This window comes from Dipodomys spectabilis, unplaced genomic scaffold (assembly GCF_019054845.1).
Source record: "Dipodomys spectabilis isolate Male_0828 unplaced genomic scaffold, ASM1905484v1 ptg000002l, whole genome shotgun sequence".
NCBI lineage: Eukaryota > Metazoa > Chordata > Mammalia > Rodentia > Heteromyidae > Dipodomys > Dipodomys spectabilis.
Genome location: NW_024870679.1, coordinates 57,701,501 through 57,728,496, shown reverse-complemented (window position 1 = coordinate 57,728,496; position 26,996 = coordinate 57,701,501). Strand labels below are relative to the sequence as shown.

The 26,996-nt window shown below is 40.9% G+C and overlaps 1 protein-coding gene across 1 annotated transcript in view; it reads left to right on the top strand.

The window, feature by feature from the left end:
* Positions 1–556: 556 nt before the first annotated feature.
* Positions 557–26,996, top strand: part of Ndc1 (NDC1 transmembrane nucleoporin) — a 49,977-nt gene continuing 23,537 nt past the window's right edge. The window contains exons 1-10 of the mRNA XM_042683427.1: positions 557–667; positions 1,873–1,993; positions 4,793–4,894; positions 5,838–6,012; positions 9,040–9,178; positions 12,664–12,772; positions 16,869–16,920; positions 20,055–20,190; positions 22,634–22,726; positions 25,542–25,623. Coding sequence (XP_042539361.1) covers positions 611–667; positions 1,873–1,993; positions 4,793–4,894; positions 5,838–6,012; positions 9,040–9,178; positions 12,664–12,772; positions 16,869–16,920; positions 20,055–20,190; positions 22,634–22,726; positions 25,542–25,623 — 1,066 coding nt within the window. The 5' untranslated portion in view covers positions 557–610. The remainder of the gene's footprint in view (positions 668–1,872; positions 1,994–4,792; positions 4,895–5,837; positions 6,013–9,039; positions 9,179–12,663; positions 12,773–16,868; positions 16,921–20,054; positions 20,191–22,633; positions 22,727–25,541; positions 25,624–26,996) is intronic.

Sequence of the window (26,996 nt, the reverse complement as noted above, 5' to 3'; positions counted from 1 at the left end):
CCTCACCAAAGCTTTTGAACTGCACAATTCCAATCTATTCATTGAGTTGTTATTAGCAGCTTTATAAAAGACTGACTCCCAAGATGCTCGAGGCACCTCCCGGAAGACTCCAACTCCCAGCATGCTCTACTTTGGAACTCTAAGTCCCAGAATGCAACATTCCTCCTCTCCCTCTTCCTCCTCCCCCTCTCCTCCTCCCCCTCTTCCTCCTCCCTCTTTTCCTCCTCCCCTTTTGCCTCCTCCTCCTCCCCCTCCTCCTCCTACTTGTTCCCCGAGGCTCATCGAGACTACAGTTCCCAGCATGCAGCACCGCCGCCCTTTGTTACTGGCGCCTCGGTGGACCCTGATTCGGAGGGACCTTTTGGACCCCAGAGGACGGTTCATTGGGCCACAGCCCACTTTAGGGAGCATGAACGTCGGGCAGCTCAGGCCTGTTGAGCCGGTCTCTATGAAGCCTCGCCGGCTTGGCCTGGTGCCCGGGCCTCCGTTTGCTCAGGCAGTGTTTCAGGCAGCCCCGACGGGGTCCTCGGGGGGCCTTCCTGCCTTTGAACAGCGGTGGCGGGCAGGCGCCCTGGCTTCCGCACGCCCCAGAACAGGGGCCGCCATCCCCATGGCTGTGCCGGCGAGTGGGCCCAGCGCCGGCGGGTCGCGGGACATCCTGTGGCGCGTGAGTGCGGCGCTCGCTGGCCTTCGCTGCTCCTCCGGGGCTGCGCGGTGCCTCTGACCGCGCGTGCGCGCTGGGAGGGAAGGGACCGCCTGGGGGCCGATTGAAGGCTCGTGGAGCTGTCCCGAGTGGACCCCGGAGTGCGGGGTGGGGACTGGAGTCTGAAATGACAGCTGGCTATCGTGGGAGGGATGACCTGAATCGCAGTTGGGAGCCGGAGGGTTTTCTGCGAAGGTAGTTTATTCAGGTGCAGAAATAAGTAACATGTTAGTTCCTTGGGATGAGACGTGGGGAAGGTTTTCCGGCCTTGGAAAGGATGTGATGATGGGTTGGGGACCAGCTAAGCAGGCGAGGTAATCCTACTAAGTTCTTGTGTCTGAGCTGAGGGGTGCCTCACGCAGAATCCGCTGTTCTTTGGCGGTTAGAGGAAGAGGAGGAAATATTCTTTATACTTCTATCCCGGGTATTATCTCCGTTATCCTAGGTTAAACTTTTGGGTCTTATTTATTCTTCACCATCTATATGATCAGTCACTGAGTCCTGTAGAATATACCGCCGAGATGTCTGCATTTTGTTTCTTTTCCTTTTCCCACTGCCTTTTTCCAGACATTGCTGTCTTTGAGCCGTCTTGGTGAACTGCCCTTGACTGCTGAGACCTGTTTGGATCAAATCCCCTCTGCTCCGTCTTCCTTCCAGGCACCCTTACAGTAAACTTGGCACTATTTTATCTTCCAGAACATAAGTCCAATAGTTACGTTCATGTTTAAGGCCCCTCAGTATCTCTTCTTGGGTTTACTCATCAGTGAATCTTTTTTGCGGCTTTTTGCGAGGCCTGGCAATTCAGCCATGTGATTACAATGCTCAACACAGTAGTTGCCCAGTGAGGGATACATATTATAGTTCTATAAAGGTATGTACAACTTTTAGGTATTCATATAATTATTGACTAAACTCAGAGTATTACTGTAATACATAGTCATAAAACTAAAGGTGATCTCACCCTGATTTGGTTCACTGATGTTGTAAAGTTCTATAGGGTATTTTAGGTTATTAATAGTAGAAACATTTTGGTTTATATATAACTGCATAGGCTATGCTCTGGTTATAAATATTTGTGATTAACTGCCTGTATGCAAAAAAACCAGAGTTTGCATAACAAATCATTTAACTGACTTCATGATTGAAAAGTTTTGTTTGTTTCATTTTAGGTTTTGGGCTGGAGGATAGTAGCAAGTATTGTTTGGTCAGTGTTGCTTCTGCCCGTCTGTGTCACAGTCTTTGTAATCTTCAACAGCCTTAATCTATTTCATCCTATACAATGGCTATCAGGTAATGATATTTAATTTACTGAAAACAGATTTAAAAGGTCTAATTCTCAACATAAAAGTTAAATTATGAAGCTGGGCGCTGGTGGCTCACGCCTGTAATCCTAGCTACTCAGGAGGCTGAGATCTGAGGATCGCGGTTCAAAGCCAGCCGGGGCAGGAGAGACCGTGAGACTCCTATCTCCAATAAACCACTAGAAAACCGGAAGTGGCGCTGTAGCTCAAGTGGTAGAGCGCTCACCTTGAGCTGAAGAGCTGAGGGACAGCGCCCAGGCCCAGAGTTCAAGCCCCACGACCGACAAAAAAAAAAAAAAAAAAAAGTTGAATTATGAGAAGTGGTGGTGTGGCTCAAGTGGTAGAGTGACAGCGTTGAGTGAAATAGACAAGTAAAAGTGCAAACCCCTGAGTTCAAGCCCTAGGACCAGTGTGCACACACACGCGCACACACACAGACACACAGAGTTGAATTGTTTCAAATAAATAAAAAAAATGAAAATTTAATATTTGTTTTTCCTTTGGACAGCCTTGTCGATACTGTATTTTAAGAGAGTGAACTGTTCCTGTGACCTGTTCAAAATTATGGGTAGAAAAAAAATCACATCTTAAAAAAAAGTCTAAATAAAGCATACTATATTTCTGTATTATAGCTAGCAAAAAGGATGATAAGAGTAGTAAAGAGGAAAAAAATACTAGGAAAGGTGGAGTTGAATGCAGAAATTGAGGAGCAAGAAAAGACTGAGGCAGATCAAAATGTTTCTCAGACAAAATCACTAGGTTCCTTAAAAAATAACTTGCTTTCTATAAAATAAAAGTTTCCTGTTATTTCCCATCTACTGTGTGCTATGCTACATATATTGCTTATCTATATCCCTTCTTCCCTATAATCCTGTCTAATAAAGAGGTATCGTTTCTGCTTTATACATGAACAGGCCATCTATTCAGAGACACAACTAATAACTAAACTAGAATGTTACCTTTAATCTCAGAACCAGTTCAAATTCCATTTATCCACACTGCCACACTGGAATTAAAGCATTAAAGCCAGGCTCTGGTGACTCATGCCTGTAATCCTAGCTTCACAGGAGGCTGAGATCTGTGGATCATGGTTTGAAGCCAGCCTGAGCAAGAAAGTCTTGAGACTCTTCTCTCCAGTTCATCACCACAAAACTGGAAGTAGAGCTGTAGCTCAAAGTGGTAACGTGCTAGCCTTGAGCAAAAGAGCTCTGCAACAGTGCCCAGTTCTGAGTTCAAGCCCCACAAGTTTATAAATAAAAAAGGAATTAAAAGAAGCTAGGCGCCGGTGGCTTCATGTCTGCAGTTCTAACTACCTAAGAGGCCACGATTGGAGAACTAGCCCAAGCAGGAAAGTCTGGAAGACATTTATCTCCAATTAACCACCTAAAAAATTGGAAGAGGAGCTGTAGCTCAGAGTGGTAGAGCGTTAACTTTGAGCAAAAAGTTAGGATTACTGGAATGAGCCACTGGTGCCCGTCTTTAATTTTTTATTCCAGTGTGGTACTGTGGATAACTGTTGATACAGTAGGATTTGAAGTCATTAACGTCTTGCCTCTGGGTAAGAAAGACAAATACTCTTTAAATCCTTTCCCCTTACCTCCCAACAGTGTATTTCTTTTGCTGTTACCAGTTTGAACTCAGGACCTTGTGCTAGTAGTCAGGTGCTCTACTATTAGCTATGCCACCAACAAGGAGTCAGAAGCTTTACCTTATTGCCTTTGAAAGTATTGTAGGTAAAGAATAATCATGTTTTTTCCCCTTGTTTTTGTTGATGTATATAGCTTCCCTTATTCTTTTCCCTCCCTCCTCCTGCTCACTCTCACCAGTGTTTAAACTTAAGATCCTTTGTTTATTGGAACTCAAGACCTCGTTTGGCTTCTTTCCTTATTTGTATGCTTAGTTGGTGCTCTACCATTTGGTTAAAAAGCCGTATCTCCATGCTATCTTTTAGTAGGTTATTTGGGAGATGCCATGACCTTCCTGATCTCAGCCTTCTGAGTAGCTAGGATCACAGGCAGGAGCCACTGGTAACTGGCTGTTTCATAGGTCAGATGAAATTCAGCCATAAGCCAGTGTAAATGTTTAATTATGAAGGCTTAGAAAACATTCTTCTTTAATTGTGGTTAGTCAGTAGTACTGTGTGTGTGTGTGTGTGTGTGTGTGTGTGTGTGTGTGTACGTGTGTGTGTGTGTGTGTACGTACGTGTGTGTGTGTGTGCGCGCGTGTACGTGTGTGTCTGCGTGTGCGCGAGAACGCATGCGCATGCGCTGCTCCTGGGACTTGAACTCAGGCACTGGGTGCTGTCCCTGAGCTTTTTTGCTCATGCGCTCTACCACTTGAGCCACAACTCCACTTCTGGCTTTTTTTCCATGCTTAATTGGAGATGAGTCTAACAGACTTTCCTGCCTAAGCCAGCTTTGAACCCTTATCCTCAGATCTCAGCCTCCTGAGTAGCTAGGATTATAGGCTTGAGCCACTGGAACCTGGCAAAATAAATTTATTTTTATTTTTTTGCCAGTCCTGGGACTTGAACTCAGGGCCTGGGCGCTGAACTTTTGTTCAAGGGTAACACTCTACCACTTGAGCCATAGCACCACTTCCAGCCTTTTCCGTTTTTGTGGTACTGGGGAATTGAACCCAGGGCTTCATGCATGCTAGGCAAGCACTCTACCACTAAGCCACATTTTAAAGTTAAAATTGTAGTTATAATTCACAGTTCTTTTATATTGCAGTGCACTGAATGTGACTATGAGACTAAATAAATTTCACTAATTTTTTTCTCTTCTAGATTCTATTAATGATTTGTATAGTTCGTATGTGATCTTTTATCTCCTGCTGCTGTCGGTGGTAATAGTAATAATAAGTATTTTCAATGTGGAATTCTATGCAGGTGGGTTTTCAAATTTGAACCTTTAAAAAGCAGAATTTATTTTACTAAAGGCAAACTCAGTGCATTTTATATTTGAATGTGCATAATGGGTCAAGTTTTGTGTTAAAATTTTAAGGTTGACTACAGAACCATGCTTTTAGATGTTGTGTTCCTCAGCCCTGCTTTTCTTTTCTTTTTTTTTTTTTTTGGTGGTTGTGGGGCTTGAACTCTGGGCTTGGGCGCTGTCCCTGAGCTCTTCAGCTCAAGGGAGCTACCACTAGAGCCACAGCGCCACTTCCAGTTTTTCGAGTGGTTTATTGGAGATAAGAGTCTCACGGACTTTCCTGCCCCGGCTGGCTTTGAACCCTGATCCTCAGATCTCAGCCTCCTGAGTAGCTAGGATTACAGGTGTGAACCAGCAACACCCGGCTTCAGTGCTGCTTTTCATTGGTTATTTCTAGAGTATGGTCTTTGTTCCCTCTCTGGTGTACACCTGAGCTGTGATCCACCTGCTTTTTAGGTTCCCATTCTTGATGGGATCACATTGTGCACCATTATATCCAGTTTCCTTTCCATAGAGGTAGTCTTGAGGACTCTCTTCTTGGGCTGGCCTGGTTTTATGATCCTCTCAATCTCAGCCTCCCACATAGCTTAAGATGACAGGAACATAACACTATGCTTAGCTCTGGGTTGAGAAGAAGTGTCTTGAACCAGGCCCAGGCTGGCCTCAAACCACAGTCCTCTAGATCTTTCAGCCTCCTAAATAGCTGGGATTATAGGTATGAGTCATTGGTACCTGATGAGAAGTACTTTTAACTTAGAATTGTTAGCATGGAATTTTTCTGCACTGCAATTGACAATGAGTATCTTTCTTCCTTTGGTGTCTATGTGCCAGGACAAGAGGTAATGGCGTCAGCCCTCTTGACTTCATGTGCTGTAGCCATAGTTTGTTCTTTCTTTGCAGTTGTGCCTTCTATTCCCTGCTCCAGACTGGCCCTGATAGGAAGGATCGTTCATCCTCAACAACTCATGCACTCATTTGTGCATGCTGCCATGGGGATGGTGACAGCTTGGTGTGCAGCAGTAATCAACAAGGGCCAGTACAGTTTTCTTGTGGTTCCCTGCACTGGTACTACAAGGTATATTAAATACATTTTTTTCTTCGTAACTAAGTTTGTTTAGTTACCAAGCCAAAGATGACCTACATAGGCAAATAGTTTATAGATATTCTTTCCAGACATCTTTAAAAGGTATTTGTTTCTATATGTCAAAGGTTGATTGATGTTTTATATTTGTTAAGTTTAGCAAAGTTTTAAGAACATTTGTGTGTGGAAGGTGATATGCTAGGTGCTGCTGGATTTATGAGACTGATTCAGACATAGACTGAGAATAATAGGGTTTGACCTGATAGAGGTAAATGTAATAGGAAGAACAAGTGAGATGCTCAGGTACTTCCTCTAGGATCTCAGAAAGCAAGGAGAGTCTACACACATCTAAAAGAGGAAGCAGGTAGGTTGGAGTTTGAAAGATAGTTTGGAAAGGATGAGTTTTTTTTTTTTTTTTTTCGCCTGTCCTAGGGCTTGAACTCAGGGCCTGGGCACTGTCCTTAAGCCTCTCTGTGCTCAAGGCAAGTGCTCTACCACTTGAGCCACAGTACCACTTCCGGCTGTTTCTGTTTATGTGGTACTGAGGAATCAAACCCAGGGCTTCATGCATGGTAGGCACGAACTCTACCACTAAGCCACTTTCCCAGCCCCAAAATGATGAATTTTAAGAAAGAATTTCCAGTTGGGTGCTGGTAGCTCATGCCTGTAATCCTACCAACTCAGGAGGCTGAAATCTGAGAATTGTAGTTCAAAGCCAGCCCTGGTAAAAAAGTCATGAGACTCTTATTTACAATTAACTACCAGAAAATTAGAAGTGGTGCTATGGCTCAAAGTGGTAGAGTACTAGCCTTGAGCAAAAGAGTTCCTGGGCAGCACCCAGGCCCTGAGTTCAAGCCCCATGACTGACCAAAAAAAAATTCAAGAAATTATTACTGCTTTTTTTTTTTTTTCTTGCCAGCCCTGGGCTTGAACTTAGGACCTGAGAACTATCATTGAGCTTCTTTGTGCTCAAGGCTAGTGCTCTACCACTTGAGCCAGAGCACCACTTCTGGCTTTTTCTGAGTAGTTTATTGGAGAGAAGAGTCTCAGTCTCATGGACTTTCTTGCCTGGGCTGGCTTCAAACCACAATCCTCAGAGCTCAGCCTCCTGATAGGATTACAGACATGAGCCACCAATACTGGGCTTACTCCTTACTATTTTTTAAGAAATAGTGTTTTTATAATTTCGAAACCTATATAGAACTTGAACATATGACATTGATCTTTGGACTTCAAAGGGGTGAGGGTATGGATAGCTCAGTGATAGAATATTTTGCCTTGCATGTGTGAGGACCTGAGTTTGATTGTTTTTTTTTTTTTTGATGCATGTTCTATATACATATATATGTGCACATCAATAAATTTATATTTTAATAGATTATTCTATATTTTCCACTTTTAACACAGTGCTACATGAGTGCTACTGAATACTTCATTTATTTTAGGTTGTCTGTCTTCCCAATTTTCCTGATATGATGCTTTCTGTAGTGAAGACTGTCCTTTTGACAAACATGAAATGATAAAGGACATCTGTGAATCTAGGACTGTTGTAAATAGGAAAGTCCCAGGCACTCCTCTTGGATAAGTCTTTATTTTGGCCCATCTCTCTCAGTGGTGGTGGCAGTGGGAGTCTAGGGAGCAGCAGGCTCTAGCTGTTAGAGATTAGGTTTGTTATAAATATGCTTACTCGAGATTTCAGAGTCTTTAGCAAAATTAACCTATTATTGTCATCTTGTAACCTCAAGTCCAATAAATACTCACCCTGGGATCTCACCTCAGGGAGATAGATGCCCCTCATTTGTATTCCCCTCCCCGCTTTTTTTCTGCTGGTCTTAGGGCTTGAGCTCAGGGCCTGAATGCTGTCCCTGAGCTTTTGTACTCAAAGCTAGTGCTCTAACACTTGAGCCACAGCTCCACTTCCAGCTTTTTGCTGATTAACTGGAGATAAGAATCTCATAGGGCTGGGAAGGTGGCTCAGTGGTAGAGCACTTGCCTTGCATGCTCGAGGCCCTGGGTTCGATTCCTCAGCACCACATAAGAAAAAAAAAGCCGGAAATGGCGCTGTGGCTCAAGTGGTAGAGTGCTAGCCTTGAACTGAAGAGCTTAGGGACAGCGCCCAGGCCCAGAGTTCAGGCCCCAAGACTGGACCCAAAAAAAAAAAGAATCTCACAAACTTTTCTGCCCAGGCTGGCCTTGAGTCATGATCCTCAGATCTCAGCTTCCTGGATAGCTAGGATTACAAACGTGAACCTCTGATGCCTGGCTGGATGCAGTTTATATAGGTGACAGATTCTTCATCCATCAGGAGCTATTTCCTTGTCTATGATACTACTCAGGTTAAAGGAGTGGAGCTCTGCATGCAACAGGTGTGGGGTTCCCTGCCATAAAGGCCTTGTGCCCCCCATAAAATCTGCTACCCTAGTAGTATTTGTAGCAACTTTATAAACATAGCCTCCAAGATTCTTGTGGCAGATACTCATTTAAAAGAGACAACATAGCTGGGGATATGTGGCTCATGCCTTTAGTCCTAGCTACTCAGGAGCCTGAGATCTGAGGACCACGGTTAAGTCAGCCCAGGTAGGAAAGTCTGTGAGACTTTTAACTTCAATTAAGCACAGAAAAAGCTGGAAGAAGTGCTGTGGCTCAAGTGGTACAGTGCTAGCCTTGAGCCAGAGTAGCTCAGGGACAGAATTCAAGCCCCAGAACTGGCAAAACAAAACAAAAACAAACACAGATGAAGCATGAAGTTATAGGATCTCTATCAGGTGCAGTTCAACAACTTGTAAGCTCATTACTTATTATTGCTATAGATACTCTTTGCCATGTCTGATTTCCAGGGAAATGTCAGGCATCAAGGAGAAAGGTTTTGTTAGTCTTTACTCATGCTTTCCTAATATGAGTCATTTTGTTAGAATTTGGGAAGTTTTAAAAGTGATTGACTCATTACTTTGCCTTGGGTAAATATTAAGCCTAAAACAGTGAGATGTGTTCTTGACTTTTAAACTTTTCCTTCCCCTTCAGCCTAGACAGCCCTCCTGTGCAGACCTGCTTAAATGAATATCATCTGTTTTTCTTACTGGCTGGAGCATTCATGGGCTATAGCTATAGCCTCCTGTACTTTGTTAACAACATGAACTATCTTCCATTTCCCATCATTCAGGTAAAATATCCTTCCGGTATTTCCTTATAGTAGAATTTGGCTGCATTAAGATTGCCTTGGTGTGTGTGTGCCCATACCTGACCTCATCTGATTAATTCAAGATTTCATCAACAAAACAGCACTGAAGTCTGTTTGAGGAAAAAGACTTGTATATAATTTTGAGGTTATTAGCTGTCCTTGGCTGCTCCGCGAAGAACAATGCTTTGCCATCCTCCTTACCTCCTTGTTTGGTAGTAGCACTTGCTGTGACCTAGCAGGTGCCAGGGAGGAGGAAGGATTGACATTCACACAAATTACTCTGCAGCGGTAGCTGCTTTTATATTGAAGACCCTCATGAACTTGGGGTTTTATAAGTAATTTTAGAATATGTCACTTGTCCTATCATCATTTTAGAACAAGGCAAGGTAGCTATAAACCTGGTTTAAGCAGTATAATATCGAGACCTTCAAATCTAATTTTGTAGTGGTTATACCTGGCAGAAGAGTTGGTTGATATTTCCCTGTTGAATCATGGTTTGTCCCAGCCCATTTGTACTATTTGTAGTTATGCTGTAATTCACTTCATTTCTGCTCTGGTAGACAGAGCACTGAACATTGCAGCAAAAATGTTCAGTAGGGAGCAAGCCCAGTTTAGTATGGAGCAAGCAATGTGTAAACCAATGATGGTCATAATAAAGATATGATGTATGAGAATTTATGACATTTTCTGCATGCATTGTAATATAAAGACAGTATGCAGCATTATTATAATTAGGGGCACTGCCCCTAAGCATATTTTGCTCTAGATTAGCATTCTAGCACTTGAACCACAGCTTTACAACATTTCTTAGGTGGTTAGTTGAAGATAAAGTCTCATGGACTTACCTGCCTGTGCTGGCTTTGAACTGTGATCCACAGATTTCAGCCCCCTGAGAAGCTAGGATTATAGGTATCATGCATGGAGTGCTACTTTTTCTTTTTTTAAAAAAGTGTAATTTTATTGTTATTATTAAGGTGTTATACAGAGGGGTTACCATTTCATAAGTCAGGTAATGAGTACATTTCTTTTTTGGACAACATTACTTCTTCCTTTGCTTTCTCCCAGTTTCCCCTTCCCATCCCTGTCCAAAAAGTTGCATAGTTCATTTTCCACAAAGTGTATACTGAAAATTGTAACTGCATTTGTTCACCCTTCCTCCCTACCTTTCTGTACCCCCTGTTGCCTCTCCCCAAAAGACAAAAACTCCAAAAGCAGAAACACCACCACCACTAAACAGCAACAACAACAACAACATTTTCATTTGCTGGAATTTGTTTTGATAAATAATATTTTACTGCTCAGAGGAGTTATCCCTTTGGATTCCTCCCCTCAGAGTATCCTTCTTTAGTCTGACTGCATATGAATGCCTAGAGTCCATCAGGTTATCATGTCCAGTTGTAATTTAGATCTTTAACTTCCACATATGAGAGAAAACATGCACTTTGTCACTGAGCTTGGCTTACTTACTTAACATGATTTATTCTAGATCCATCCATTTCCCTGCAAATGACATAATCTTATTCTTTCTAATGGATGAGTAAAATTCCATTGTGTATATGTACTACATTTTTTTGATCTACTCATCTATTGTAGGCATCTGGGCTGTTTCCATAGTTGTATTTTGAGTAGTGCAGCAATGGATGTTCAGGTATCTTTACGGTATCCTGACATAATTTTCTAGGTAGATGCCCAAGAGTCCCATGGCTGGTTCATAGGGAAGTTCTATGGTTTTTGTTTGTTTGAGGAACCTCCAAACTGCCATCCAAATTGGTTATACTCTGCATTCCCACCAACAGTGCAATAGGGTTCCTTTTACCCAACATCCCTGTCAGCATTTCTTGTTTGAACTCTCTTGATTTTGGCCAATCTAATGGGGGTGAGATAGAATCTCAAAGTTGTTTTGATTTGTATTTCCTTTACTGCCAGGGATGTTGATGTTGAGCAGTCCTCATTTGTTTAATTGCAATTTTTTTTGTTGTTGGTGGTGGTGGAGGGGCTTGAACTCTGGGCTTGGGCGTTGTCCCTGTATTCTTCAGCTCAAGGCAAGTGCTCTACTGCTTGAGCCACAGCGCCACTTCCGGTTTTCTAGTGGTTTATTAGAGAGCCTCACAACCTTTCCTGCTTGGGCTGGCTTTGATTCGTGATCCTCAGATCTCAGCCTCCTGAGTAGCTAGGATTACAGGCATTAGCCACCAGTGCCCGGCATAATTGTAATTCTTACTCATGGGCATTACTTTTATGATTATAGGTTCTGAGCTGGGCCTATGTGTGTTATTCTAGCACTTGAATGGCTAACACTTGGGGAGCATGATGAGTTCAAGACAAGCCTGGGCTATATAATAGGATTCCTTATCCTTACCCCCGGAAACAAAAACCCAGGTATAATGGCACATGCCTGTAATCCTACCTGTTCAGGAGGCAGAGGCAGGAGGATTGAGAGTTCATGACCAGACCGAGTAATCAATGCTAGTGAGACCCTTTATCAAAAATAAAACAAAATACAAAAAAAGAGGACTGGGTAATGGCTCATGTTGTAGATTGTTTGTCTGGCATATATGAGGTCCTGAGTTCAGTCCCCAGTACTACAAAGGAAATATGATATGTTCTAAAGTCAGCCTGCCCAGATTCATTCATATCTCTTATTTCCAATTTGCTGATAATGTAGGTTATTTAACCTTTCTGTGCCTTGGTTTCCTTATCTGTGTGATGGAGTTAATAATAGAGCCACCTTCATTGGGAAGCTTTGAGGTTTGAATGGATTAAAACATATAACATGCTTAGCATAATACCTGGTATGTGTAAACAAACAAAAGTTGTTACCTGCCTTTGTTTCAGTAGTCTTCTCATATTCATGGTTTTGCTCTCTCTGCTCCTTCGCAGTGGTTAACAATAATCTGAAAATATTCAATGGAAATGTCCAGAAAGTACCAAGAATGGATTGATGCTGTTGATTTTCTTATTTCTCATTTCCTATCATTAAATAGTTGTGTAAAGGAAAATATTAAATATTTTGATATCAAAACTAGTGTTTTGACTGCACTCAGGTTTGACTCAGGATTTTGTGCTTGCTAGGTAAGCTCTCTACCTCTTGAGCCACACCTGTAGCCCTAAAAATAGTTGATTTTTTTGTTTGTTTTTTTCTGGAATAGTCTTTGTTATTTTGTACAGTAATTTTTTTTTTTTACTGTGATAGGGATCAAATCCAGGCCTTACACATGCTAGATAACCTGTTTTGCCACCAAGCTAACCCCTCAAACTCTCCTATTGCATTTTATATGTTGACTTTTACTGTCAAGTCCTTGCTTTAGATGATATAGAATGACTAGGTGTAGTAGTGCTTGCTCCCAGTATTTGGGAGGCTGAGACTATATAGACCCTCTCTCCAAAAAAAATAATATGGAATGTAATGTACTGTGTGATTTGGAGGATGGTTATTTAATTCATTCTGTTCTCTTTTTTTCCCACAGCAATACAAGTTCTTGCGGTTTAGGAGATCTCTGCTCCTACTACTTAAACATAGTTGTGTGGAATCATTGTTCCTGGTTAGAAATTTTTGCCTTGTATATTATTTTCTTGGTAAGGATTTCTGTTTTTTAATGTTACAAAATTATTCTCTATTGTATTTGTATGTTATACTTGTAGGTATATGATTAGTCCAACTGGTTCATTGTTTAAATACTCAAGAGTATTTAGTTAATGAAAAATATTGTCAAACAGTATTAGACATATAATGAAGTTTTCAACTTAAACAACTTGAAGTCATTATTCTAACTGAAATAGTTCACAAAAGAACAAATAATTCATGAATGTACTTATGAGGCTCTAAAGTAATCAAAGTCTTAGAAATACAGAGTAGAATGCTGTTCCCATAGGTTGAGAAGAGTAGGAAAGGGCCAGAGCTGTTCAGTGGTAAGAGTTTCAGTCATTCAGGCTGAAAAAGTTCTGGAGAAGGCTGGGCTTGGTGTTACACACATGTTATACCAGCACTCTGGAGGCCAGCCTGGGCTACATAATGAATGTCTCAAACTAAACAGTCTGGGTATGGTGGGCACTTCATGCCTATAATCTCAACTACTAGGGTGGTTGTAGGTAGGAAGAACAGGTCTGAGCCTGACTTCAGGCCAACCTCTTAAGATGCTATCTGAAAAATAAGTAAACCAAAAAGGGTTGGAAGCATAGCTCAAGTGGTAGAATGCTTGCCTAAAAAGTATGAGGCCTGGCTTGACACTGTAATTGACTTGAGATCTGAGTATTGTGGTTCAAAGCCAGCTCAGGCAGGAAAGTCCATAAGACTCTTACCTTTAATTGACCACCAGAAAACTGGAAGTGGTGCTGTGGCTCAAAGTGGTAGAATGCTAGCCTTGAACAGAAGAGCTCAGGGACAGCACCTAGGACCTGAGTTCAAGCCCCATGGCTGACCAAAAAAAAAAAAAAAAAAAATCCCAGGTTCAAAATTCTGGAGTTGTTTTATAAGAGCATGCATGTAGATAACACTTCTGTGCTGCACACTTAAAAATAAATGTCAAGCTTTTGTGTTTGTTTTTCCACAGTAAAAGTATATTTTTTTAGAAGTAGAAATAAAATATGAATTTGGTTATTTCTCTAGCTACAAGTAACATGCTCCTTTACATAAGGTTGTAACTTGATTACTAATGCAGTAATATCTTGTTGGTGAGAAACCCTGAAGAATTTATTATTGTGAATTTGAGGAACAAAAACTGTAATTTATTATTTAGCATAGTATAGATAAGTTGAAAACCTTAATCTCCTTAACCAAGATAGGGATATAAAGAAAACTACTGTTCTCAGACTAAAACTTTGTGATTCTGCTTTTTCCAGATATACTTTTTTTGTGGTGGTGGGGTGGTCCGGTCGTGGGGCCTGAACTCTGGACCTGGGTGCTATCCCTCAGCTCTTCAGCTCAAGGCCAGCACTCTACCACTTGAGCCACAGCGCCACTTCCGGCTTTTTTTTTTTCTGCTCAGGTGGTGCTGAGGAATCGAACACAGGGCCTCATGCATGCAAGGCAAACACTCTACCACTGAGCCACCTTCCCAGCCCTCCAGATATACTTTCATATATCCATTTAGTTCATGTTTTTTACTATAGCTGTTGAAATTGTATTTCTGATGTCAGCACTTTATTAACCTACTGCAGCTGGCTTGGTTTCTGTCCTAGGGTCAAGTTTGGTTTGACATAGTGGTGGTATCACAAAGTTAGCTTGCCTTCCTTTTTTTTTTCCCCTAACATTTAAAAATAATTCTTTTACATTATTTCCCACTGAGACCTTGACAATTCTTGGTCTTCACTGATTAAGTAGTTAGTATTTTCTCTCCCAAGTCTCCCCTTCACCTGTATGAAGGGAATCTGTTTTCTCTGTTCTTTATACCACACTGGTAGGCCATTTTTCTCTCTTTCATCTTTTACAATACCAAGTTTGAATCTCTTAACTTTGAATCTATGTCATCTACCAGCCTGTTGCAGTCCTGCATTCACTTGTATTAACTCTTACCTCTTGAAGATTTAGCTTTAGGTTTTTTATCATTCTCTAAATTATCACTCTTGTCCCAGTACTTTGTGATTTTAATAATCACATACACCCTACATCTTGTCATCCAAGTTTGCCTCATTTATTTTGCCTTCCCTACCTCAACTCCTCATACCATAGACTTTGTTCTTATATACCTGCATCACCTATATTGTCTCATTCTCTCAACAAGTATTTTTTTTTCTATCTTACTCATTTTAGGCCTAAACCCTGGCAATTCACCCACCACTAAGATTCTTTGATCTATTGATTCTGCATATTTTCATTAACTTTCATTCCCCTTTTTGCCTTCCCTTCTTCCACACTCAAACTAAATTCCAGTCAGCTCAATCTATGTAACTCCTTTTATTTATTTATTTATTTATTTATTGTTGGTCATAGGGGCTGAACTCTGGGCTTGGGCACTGTCCCTCAGCTCTTCAGCTGAAGGCTAGCGCCCTACCATTTGAGCCACAGCATCACTTCTGGCTTTTCCTGCTTATGTGGTACTAAGGAATCGTGCATGCAAGACAAGCACTCTACCACTGAGACAACTTCCCAGCCCCTATGTAACTCCTTTATATTCAATTCAGATTTCACTTTGAGTATTGTCACTTTTTTGGGGGGTGGTTCTGGGAATTGAACTCAGGGCCTTGTGTATGGTAGGCAGGTGTTGTATTCTTTGAGCCATGCATCTAAGCACTCTCTCCTTTTTATTGTTGCCATTTTGGGGGATGAACTTAGGGCCTTGGCACTCTTGCTTAGCTTGCTTACTCATGTCTGGTACTCTACCACTTGAGCCACACCTCATCTTCCACCTTTTGTTTTAGTTGGAGATGAGAGGTTTTGTCTGTTCTAGCTGGCTTCGCCCCATGTTAACCTCCTGAGTAGGTAGGATTATAGCTATGAGCCACTAATGCCTGGCTTCATTGGTTGTGAGGTTGGGTTTTGCTTTATGCCAGCCTGAGCTTCACTCTTCCTGCTTGTGCTTTCCTGTGTTGCTAGAAATGACAGGTGTGCTCTACTATGCTAGGATAGCAGATATGTGCCACTGTATCCAGCTATTGATTGAGATGGAATCTCATGAACTTTCATGACCAGGCTGCCTCATACTTAGATCCTCTGATCTATACATCTCTAGGTTAACAATTGTTAGCCACTGCTACCTTTGTCACATTTCTTCGTTGTATTTTTGGTCTTCATTTTGGCTAGTTTCCTTTTTCTTCTGTTGGAACCCTATTTGTTTTGTAACAGGTCATGTTGATTTATCACATGAGATAATTAGGTACCACAGCTGTTTGCTTTGCTGTCTGACCTGACTTAGAAATGTGATAGCGTTGGTCATAGATGATAGTGTTCATCTATATATTAATTTGTGTACTGAAAAGCTGGAACTGCTGTATGCATTTCATCAATATACCATCGTAACTGAAATTTGAAACATCATGACTGAAATATGTGGATATTACACAAGGCAAAACTGTTCTGCATTTAGAAATTCTCTTCTTTTCCTATTTATTCTTTTTTTTTTTTTGGGTCCGGTCGTGGGGCTTGAACTCTGGGTCTAGGCGCTGTCCCTCAGCTCTTCAGCTCAAGGCTAGCGCTCTAGCACTTGAGCCACAGCGCCACTTCTGGCTTTTTTCTTTTTGCTTATGTGGTGCTGAGGAATCGAACCCAGGGCCTCAGGCATGCAAGGCAAGCGCTCTACCACTGAGCCACCTTCCCAGGCCCTTCCTATTTATTCTTAATCAAAAAGTTTAGGATTTTAACCTGAGAACTTGGTGTCTACTTCAACTTCAAAATCTAAAACATGATTAAAATACTTGTTTTTTGGTTTTTTTTTTTGTTTTGTTTTTTGTTTTGGTCAGTCGTGGGGCTTGAACTCTGGTCCTGGGCACTGTGCCTGTGCTCTTCAGCTCAAGGTGAGCATTCTGCCATTTGAGCTACAGCACCACTTCCTGTTTTCTGGTAGTTAATTGGAAAGAAGAGTCTCATGGATTTTCCTTCCTGGGCTGGTATTGAACTGCTGTCCTCAGATCTCAGCTTCCTGAGTTGCTAGGATTACAGACGTGAACCACTGGTGCTGCCTAAGATTTGTTTTTATTAACATTTTATGTTTATAGCTTGATATTTTTTCCTTCTTAGGCTATATACCCAAAGCTTGGATTAGCACTGCTATGAACCTTCACATAGATGAGTAAGTGATAAATTCTGTTTCTCTTCTTTAATGTTTACTAGATACTAGATGTCTAATGTCTTTCTAGGTGCTATGTTTAGATTTATTCTTTAAATACTTTAAAAAAAATTGAAATCAGAAAAAACAAACTAGAGAGGAGCCAGTGCATATAAGGAGGGTGCCTGGCTCTCCTCACACTCAGTGTATAGACTGAGAACCCTTCATGCTTCTGCTCATCCCCGGCTACTGAGCTAAGATAAGCTCAGCTTCTGAGTTCATCTTCTCTAGTTCCTCATACAGCCATCTTGTATTGGACTTCTAGCCTATCCTATATAATACCTGAATATTTTCCACTGTACACAGTTGGTCCCATGCTTTAACTGTATCTAACACTGCTGAGATGTGATTGTTTCAATATTTTCTTGAAAATTGCATAATTAATAAGTCATTAGGTTTTTTCTTTTCCAAATTCTGTATTGTGATTAAGTGTACATAATTTCCCAAATTTCACAGTATTGTGGGATAGTGATGCTTAGTTAAAGTCACAAACACATTCTAACTTTCATGGAGCAAATTGTCTATCATGATCTATAACATTTATGAGTTCAATGAGCTTTGTATATTTTTTATCTTCTCATGGTTTCCATGGTTTAAAATTTCAAAGATAAATTAAAGTATATATAGAGAAAAAGACTCCTCTGGATGCCTCTCTTTGATTTTTCTCTTCACCAGTGGTTTTTGTTTTTGTTTTTGTTTTTTGGTCAGTCATAGACCTCTGGCTGCCTCTCTTTGATTTTTCTCACCAGTGGGTTTTATTTTTGTTTTTGTTTTTTTGTCAGTCATAGAGCTTGAGCTCAAGTCCTGGACACTGTCCCTGAGCTTTTTCACTGAAGGCCAGTGCTCTACCACTTTGAGCCACAGCACCACTTCCCGTTTTCTAGTGGTTATTTGGAGATAAGAGTCTCATGGGCTGGCTTTGGACTGTGCTTCTCAGATCTCAGCTTCCTGATTAGCGAGGATTGTAGGCATGAGCCATCAGCGCCCGGCGTTATATGGTTTTAAAGTATTAAATTACTACAAAGCAGCAATGACAGTCATTCTACATCAGCTGTAGCACTTTTCCCATCTGCCTCTGAGGAAGTCAAAATTGAGCAAGGCAGCAATTGAGTAGAAGCATGTGGGTCATCCCTGCATGTGTGCTCTAGTCATCCTTTTGTGCTTTGCACATAGAGAAAGGTTAAATCTATATGTGCTAAAAGTAAATGTTAGTTTTCTCCAGTGTTTGTCATTTACTTATTGATTAGTCTACTGTAAGATTTGTATCATATCGTTTTGTATCATATCAAACCATCTGCTAGTATCACATTTTTTTTTTTTTTTGGGTCCAGATGTGGGGCCTGAACTCTGGGCCTGGGCGCTGTCCCTCAGCTCTTCAGCTCAAGGCTAGCACTCTACCACTTGAGCCACAGCGCCACTTCCGGCTTTTTTCTTTTTTGCTTATGTGGTGCTCAGGAATCGAACCCAGGGCCTCATGCATGCAAGGCAAGCGCTCTACCACTGAGCCACCTTCCCAGCCCCACTAGTATCATTTTGATAAGTAGGAATATGGGCGTTTATGAGCATTTAAGAGATAAGGCTTTTTAATTATATCAGTTTCAATTCTTCACTTATAAGTTTTCCTAGCTAATTTTTTTAACCTAGGCTTAACTGTTAGATGTGAAATCCAATACATGTGTCATTATGTTAGCCCTAATTTTGTAAACTGGGTCAACTAGAAAGAGAAAAATAATTATATTTAATAAAGATTTAGCATAGTGCTTTTGTCTTTTCACTCAAAAAATGTTCTGTTTTTTGGCTGAGTGCCTAGTACTCCATCTTTCCTGAATGTCAGACACTCAGTAAATGTTTACTTAGAAATTAAACATACTAATTCCATCATTTATTGGTAACTCCTCCTCCCTCCAGTGAATGCCAACAATGTGTTGGGTACTCTGTGTAACATAAGTTGCTTTAAATCTTACACTAGCCCTAGGAGTTTGAATGGAGAGATTATACCACTATTGTATGAATGAGGAAAATGTGGGAGGAAAATGAGGGTGGGAATGATGGAGTGATTAACCTAATTACTATGCTTACAAATGGCAGAGATTCAAAACCTGATTTTCATAGTTGCTGGTTGTATGATTGGAAGACTTAGGGTTTTGTTAATTGTTCTATTCGAAGTTTGGTAATATATCAGCTTGTAGTTTTTCGTTTTTTGTTTTTAAATTCTGCTAGTTTCTCAAGTTGTTTAAAAAACAGAATTGTTTAGTAGGGTATACTTCTAACCATTTTAAAACTATAGGCTATACAGGTAAAGTTGAAATCTGGCCCTGGAGGGGTCCTAATCATTTTTGTTTTTTGTTGTTGTTCTGAGGCAATCTTGTTATGTAACCTAAACTGGCCTGCACTCAGGATCTTCCTGCCTCTCCCCTCCCCAGTGTGGGATCACAGGCATGAGTCATTGTGTCCAGCTTTTTTGTCATGTTATATAGTTTTTTTTGTTTTTTTTTGTCGGTCATGGGGCTTGAACTCTGGGCCCAGGTGCTGTCCCTGAGCTATTCAGCTCAAGGTGAGTACTCTACCTCTTGAACCACAGCCACTGCCAGTTTTTTAGTAGTTAATTGGAGATAAGAGTCTCAGGGACATTCCTGCCCGGGGTGGCTTTGAAATGCGATCCTCAGATCTCAGCCTTTTGAGTAGCTAGGATTATAAGAGTGAGCCACCAGTGTCTTGGCATTATATGGTTTTAAAGTATTAAATTACTACAAAGCAGCAACAATAAACTTTGATTTAGTCAAAGTAGTTAGGCATATAGACTTGACTCATTCTTCCACAGTAAATGACAGTGAAGATTTGGATCATAGAAAATTAGGATAGTTCAGGTCTACACTTCACCTAAGATGTCCCTTAGGGACACCTAAGAAAGTACTAAGGAAATACCTATTGTAATAACCATTATTTAGAAATAGGATTTGTTGGAAGTGGAGCTTTGGCTCAAGTGGTAGAGCACTAGAGGCAGTGCCCATGCTCTGAGTTCATGCCCCAGGAAAGGAAGGAAGTTCAGTGTAGAGTCCCAAGTCTGTTAAATTAACTGGTACATTGTGCATTCACAGGCACTTTCACAGGCCTCTTGACACAGTAAGTGGCCTCTTGAACCTCTCATTACTCTACCATGTCTGGCTTTGTGGTGTCTTCCTCCTGATGACTTGGTACATCTCATGGATACTCTTCAAAATCTATGCCACAGAGGTTAGTACTTACTAACAAATGCTTGCCTAACATGCATGTGTTAATTTTTTTTGTGCTTTAAAGTACACAGATTTATTTTATTTATTTATTTTTTGTCAGTCGTGGGGCTTGAACTCTGGGCTTGGGTGCTATTCCTCAGCTCTTCAGCTCAAGGCAAGTGCTCTACCACTTGAGCCATAGTGCCACTTCCAGATTTTTTTTTTTTTTTTTTTTTGGTCCAGTCGTGGGGCCTGAACTCTGGGCCTGGGTGCTGTCCCTCAGCTCTTCAGCTCAAGGCTAGCGCTCTACCACTTGAGCCACAGCGCCACTTCCGGCTTTTTTCTTGTTGCTTATGTGGTGCTGAGGAATTGAACCCAGGGCCTCAGGCGTGCAAGGCAAGTGCTCTACCACTGAGCCACCTTCCCAGCCCCAGATTTTTTTTTAATAAAGCATTGATCAGTGTATTATGACAAAAGCTATCTGAATTATTTTTGTTTACTTAATGTATTTTTGAGAGTCTCCCTATAATACAGGTTGGTCTCAAATGAATGGTCCTCCTTCCTCTGACTCCCAAGTACTGTGAGTTACAGCATCTGGCAGATACATATCATTTATACTTTATATTTTTCTGAAGGTCAAAATTGGTATTTACTTAATATTTGGAAATTAAACTGAATTGTATTTATTATGCTTTATTTGCAGTTTGGTACTCTTTTCAAAGCTCCTGTTTCTCTGTTAAGTACATACTAGATATGCTTGAATTTTAATGCTATTACATTTTATATGCAGTTATATGCTATTAACATAATTACTATTAAGATACTATTAGGGGGCTGGGAATGTGGCTTAGTGGTAGAGTGCTTGCCTAGCATGCATGAAGCCCTAGGTTCAATTCCTCAGTACCACATAAACAATAAAAGCCCAGAAGTGGCTCTATGGCTCAAGTGGTCGAGTGCTGCTAGCCTTGAGCAAAAGCAGCTCAGGGCCATTGCCCAGGCCATGAGTTCAAGCACCAGGACCCGAAAAAAAAAAATGCTTAGGCCTGGAGGTGAGGGTGAAGTGATAGAACACTTGCCTTGCAATTGCAGGCACTTGAGTTCAAACCCCAGTTGGCTCTGAACTCCTGGGTTAAAGCTATCCCTCTGCTTCAGTCTCCCAAATAACCAAAGTAAAATGGTGTTTAAGTATATAATAAAATGATTTTTGAAAGAAAGTAGAAACTTATGCTAAAGAAAGAACTTATGCTAGAAATAGAGGGGATGATCTAGATAATGTCTACAAACCCTTTCTTAAGTCAAGAATTACATTGCTTTTTTTTTTTTTTTTTTTGGGTCCGGTCGTGGGGCCTGAACTCTGGGCCTGGGTGCTGTCCCTCAGCTCTTCAGCTCAAGGCTAGCGCTCTACCACTTGAGCCACAGCACCACTTCCGGCTTTTTTCTTTTTGCTTATGTAGTGCTGAGGAATCAAACCCAGGGCCTCATGCATGCAAGGCAAATGCTCTACCACTGAGCTACCTTCCCAGCCCAAGAATTACATTGTTTTGAGTCAGGTGTGGTGGCTGAAGTGTGTAATTCTAGCTACTTGGGAGGCAGAGTTGGGTGATCACAATTCAAGACCAACTCAGGCATAAAAATTTGTGAAACACCATCTCAACCAAAGGCTGAGTACAGTGGTCTGCAATGTTATCCCAGCTATGTGGGAAAGCACTAATGGGAGGATGGTGGTCTAGAGTGAGATACCTTCTCAAAAAATAACTGACAGAAGAATTGTTGGAATTTCTAGCAATTGTGGGGCCCTGAGTTCGGGCCCCAGTATATGGGAGGAGCGGGAAAAGAAGTACATTATTTTCTATCTTCCAAATGTTTGTCTTAGAAAATAGTGTTTGTGTTTCTCTGTAGTTTGTATTCTTCAGTAGGTTCAGAGAGTATTCCCAGCCAGAATTGGGCTGGGAATGTGGCTTAGTGGTAGAGTGCTTGCCTACTATTCCTCAGTACCACATAAACAGAAATGATGCTGTGGCTCAAGTGGTAGAGCACTAGCCTTGAGCAAAAAGAAACTCAAGGACAGTGCCCAGGCTCTGAGTTCGAGCCTCAGAACTGGCAGGAAAAAGGAACAAGCCAGAGTCCAGTAAAATTGGGACAGTGTTGTTGTTTTTCCCCTGTTGTTTGGTTTTTTGAAAGAGTTTCATAGTGTACCTCAGGCTGGCCTTAAGTCCCATGATCCTCCTGTCTCTGCTCTAAATCCCAAATGCTGGAGTTACAGGTGTAACTAAATCCAGTCAAGATAGTACCATTTTTTTTTAATAGATACTGTATTTGGATTTATTTAGCTTTAATGTTTCTTGATTTGGCAAGGGGCACTAATTTGGTTGTACTATCTCCTTGGTACAATTTATGCTTATTTACTGAGTAGAACAAGGTTGTAAAAATAATCATTTTTATATTCTTTGGGTTATATTTGACAGGCTCATGTGTTCCCTGTTCAGCCACCATTTGCAGGAGATTCAGATGAATGCCTCCCGAAAGTTTTAAGTAGCAATCCTCCCCTCATCATAAAGGTACTAAAACTGTTCCTTTTGTATCTTTACACTGTTAGCTATAACTGACAAACTTAGTATTTAGCATAGTTATATATTTAGAGATAATTTTTGAAGGCCTAGAATATTCTGTTACTGGTGTTGTAAAACTGGCTGGGGTGTGGCTCAAGTAGTAGAGCTCTTACATAGAAAGCATAAAGTTCTGAGTTTACCTCCCTCTCTAGTCCTGTCACCCCCTCCCTGGCCAAATCAACTACTTGCTAGTGCTGTTTGTATTTTCAATTTTAATTTTAAGTAACTTAAATGCCAATGTAAAGTGAGGAGTATGTATAAGACAGCTAATTTTTCTCTTCTTTTGAAACAGGATGTCACCATAGTTGGCTCTTAACTCATGGGTTAAAGCTGTTCTTCTGCTTCAGTCTCCCAAATAGCTGAAATTATGAGTGTGCACCACTACTCCTAGCCACGCTAGCTAATTCTGTATTTAGAAAAGAAGCGTGAATAGTTCCCAGCATGAGATTATAGTTATATAGTTACAGCCAACTAAATGCATTAGTTTCACAGACTGTTCCTGGTAGCAAAGCATGTACCACCATACCCAGCTTTCATAGTCTGTTAAAAAAGAATTGAAACGGAAGTGGCGCTGTGGCTCAAGCGGTAAAACACTCGCCTTGAGCTGAAAAGCGCAGGGACAGCGCCCAGGCCCAGAGTTCAAGCCCCACGACCGACAAAAAAAAAAAAAAGAATAGAAACAACTGGGTGCCTGTGGTTCATGCCTGTAATCCTATCTACACAGGAGGCTGAGATTTGAGGATTTGTTTGAAGGCACCTGGGCTGGAAAGTCCATGAGACTCTTTATTTCCTATTAACCACAAAAAAGCTAGAAGTGGAACTGCAGCTCAAATGGTAGAATGCCATCCTTGAGTGAAAAAGGGGACAGCATTCAGGCCCTGAGTTCAAGCCCCATATTGATGTGCGCGTGCGCATATCACACACACACACACACACACACACACACAGAAACACACACACACAGAAACACACACACACACACACAGAAAATGGTTGGAACTTAAAGTTTGGATCAGTCTAGAGAAGCTTTAAACAAATAAGAAAATGAACTACTGAGGCTCTAATTACCTTTCTTTTAGGCCAGTCCTGAGGCTTGAACTCAGGACATGGGTGCTGTCCCTGAGCCTCTTTGTGCTCAAGGACATTTATCTACCACTTGAGCCACAGCACCACTTCTGGCTTTTTCTGAGTAGTTTGTTGGAGATAAGAGTCTCATGGACTTTCTTGCCTGGGCTGGCTTTGAACTATGATCCTCAGATCTCAGTACTTAAGATTACATGAGCCACCAGCACCCCGCTCTAATTACCTTTAAATATGAATTGTGACCAATTTTTTTAAACTTTTTTATTATTATTATATCTTTACGTAGTTGTACAAAGAAGTTCCCATTCTACAAAAAAGTATATGAATATAAGGTGTCTGACAACATTGTCACCCATCGCTCCTAACCCATCCCTTTCACTTTTTTTTTTAAATTGAGATTAGTTGATTACATAAATTTCACATATTTCCTAGTATTGTGGAATAGTGATACTTAGTTAAAGTCACAAACATTTTAACCTTCACAAGGCAAATTGTCATTATCAGGGTCTATAAAGTTTGTGAATTCTATGAGCTTTGGCAATACAAATTATTTTTTCTACATCAGGTGATGATTACATTTCTTTCCTTTTGCTTAGTGTAGGCTGCTACCTCTTTGCCTCTCATTCCTCCCTTCCCATTGCTGTCTTTGGGTTGCTTAGTTCTTTTTCTTCTATGTCCAGTGCAGCTGATGGGCCCCTTTGTTGTATATTGTTCTGTTTCCCACTTATTCTGTTCCTCCTTCTGGCTTCCCTCCGTTGCGTGCATATATCTATCATATATGTGGTGACCAATTTGTTAAATTAACTTAGATCATATATTCATTTGATAACTCACTGAATGTTTTTAGAGGGAGGGAGACAGTCATTGCTAGTTGCTGTGGGTAGGATGATTAGGAGGACTTTATATAGCCTAACAGAAAAGGCAGGCAGATGCATAATTAAAATTCACTCTGGCCAGTAAGTGGGAGCACTTATGTGCTTGTGACCAACATAAGAGCATCGCAGAAAGGATGGTTATTGGTAAAGAGGCTTCCCAGGAGAGAAACTGTTAGGTGTTTTTAGTAATAAAACAAACAAACAAAAACCCCAAATGTGTGTCTGCTGTCTGTTAGTCACAGTGGTCAGCAAGAGGTGGTTGATGTCCTTTGGCCTCATAGCTTAGTGGGTGGAGCCAGATGAAGCAAGCAAACAGTCATTTACCATATGTGAAGTGCTACACTTGAGTGAACCAGGTAAAGTTTGAGGAAGACGTGATGTTTAAGTTTTCCACCACAAAGGTGAAATAACACAATTCATTGTGTCATTATTTGTAACCGGAACCTACATTGGGTAGGAGGTGTAGGTAGGAAAGTACTGTGAATCTAGAAAAGGTTATGTTTCTGAAATAGTATTTCTTTTATAAAAATGTTATGAGTGGAGCTGAGGATGTGGCTTGGTAGTAGAGTGCTTGCCTAGCATGTGTGAAGCCCTGGGTTCCATTTCTCAGTACCACATCAACAGAAAAAGCTGGAAGTATGCTGTGGCTCTAGTGTCTAGAGCGCTAGCCTTAAGCAAAAGAAGCTCAGTGGCAGTGAGTTCAAGCCCCAAGACTGACAAAAATAATGTTATGAGCCCAATACACAAATAAGATTTTTATGTTTGGAGATTAAAAATTTTAAATAATGTGTACTTTTTCCTTTTAGTATTTAGCTTTGCAGGACCTGATGTTGCTTTCTCAGTATTCTCCCTCTCGAAGACAAGAAGTTTTTAGCCTTAGCCAACCAGGTATTACTAAAAATAGACTTGATTAGATATGTATGTGCATGTCTTCAAGAATATTTAAGTAGGAATTTTAATGCTACAAAGGGTTTTTTGTTTGTTTGTTTGTTTTTACAAAGGGTTTTTAAAAACTAGGTGGTCTAGTTTCTAGATGGTAAATATAACTCAAAGAGAGTAATGGCTTGAATTAATTCATTGTCAGAATTGGAATAAAAATTTTATTTGACTGAAAGTACAGAGCTTTCTTCCTGTGGTGCTTCTCTGCTTCCCTTTTAAAAAGTAGTCAGGATGTGGATTTGATGGTAGAAGGATGCTCTGGGCAGTCCTGACACACTTTATTTCCATTGCCATTTCCCAAGCAGTTTAAGACTGTACTTTGCCAGTGCTATCTCGTTCTTTTTTTTTTTTTTTGGTCAGTTGTGGGGCTTGAACTCTGAACCTGGGCACTGTCCCTCAGCTCTTCAGCTTAAGGCTAGCGCTCTACCACTTGAGCCACAGCGCCACTTCTGGTTTTCTGGTAGTTAATTGGAGATAAAAGTCTTATGGACTTTCCTGCCTGGGCTGGCTTTGAACCGTGATCCTCAAATCTCATTCTCCTGAGTAGCTAGGATTAGAGGCGTGAGCCACTGGTGCCTGGCCTGTGCTGTCTTGTTTTTAAAGGGGAATTATTCCAGCCCCAGCCACCAATGGGAACAAGGAACCCAGTAGTTTTTTATGTTTTAATTAGCTCTACATTATTTTGCCAAACTTGCCAATTCTCAAATTGTAAAAATATTTTCTATAGCTAAGTGTTATATGGAAATGAAATCTAGTTGTATAAAAATATGATTAATTGAAAAAGAAAAAAATAACAAAATTAATTGTTGGGTGTCATTGTTTCATGTTTATAATTCTAGCTACTCAGGAGCATGAGATCTGAGGATGATGTTTTGAAGCTGGCCCAGGCAGAAAGTCCATGAGACTCTGAATCTCCATTTAACTACCAAAAGCTGCAAATGAAAGTCTGGCTCATATGGCAGAGTGCTAATCTTGAGTGAAAGAGCTCAGGGACAGTGGCCAGGCCCTGCGTTGAAGCCCAAAGGCTGGGGAAAAAAATAATTGAAAGCCATTTTCCTTTTTGTTTTGTGAGAAATCCAGAGCTGACACTATGAAAAATTAATAGTACTTTTCTGTCAGACTTGTATTAGGAAATCTCTATTATTTTTCCAGAGATTCAGGGAAAGTAAACAAGTTTGTATGTCCTTTGCCAGAGAATAGTGAGTCACTCCTAGAGATATTAAATTTAGGGTATATTATTAAAATTAGACTAGAATATTATTACACAGTTCCTAGTGGTACAGTACAAAATGTCTGAGAGCTGGGAGTGTGGCTTAGTCATA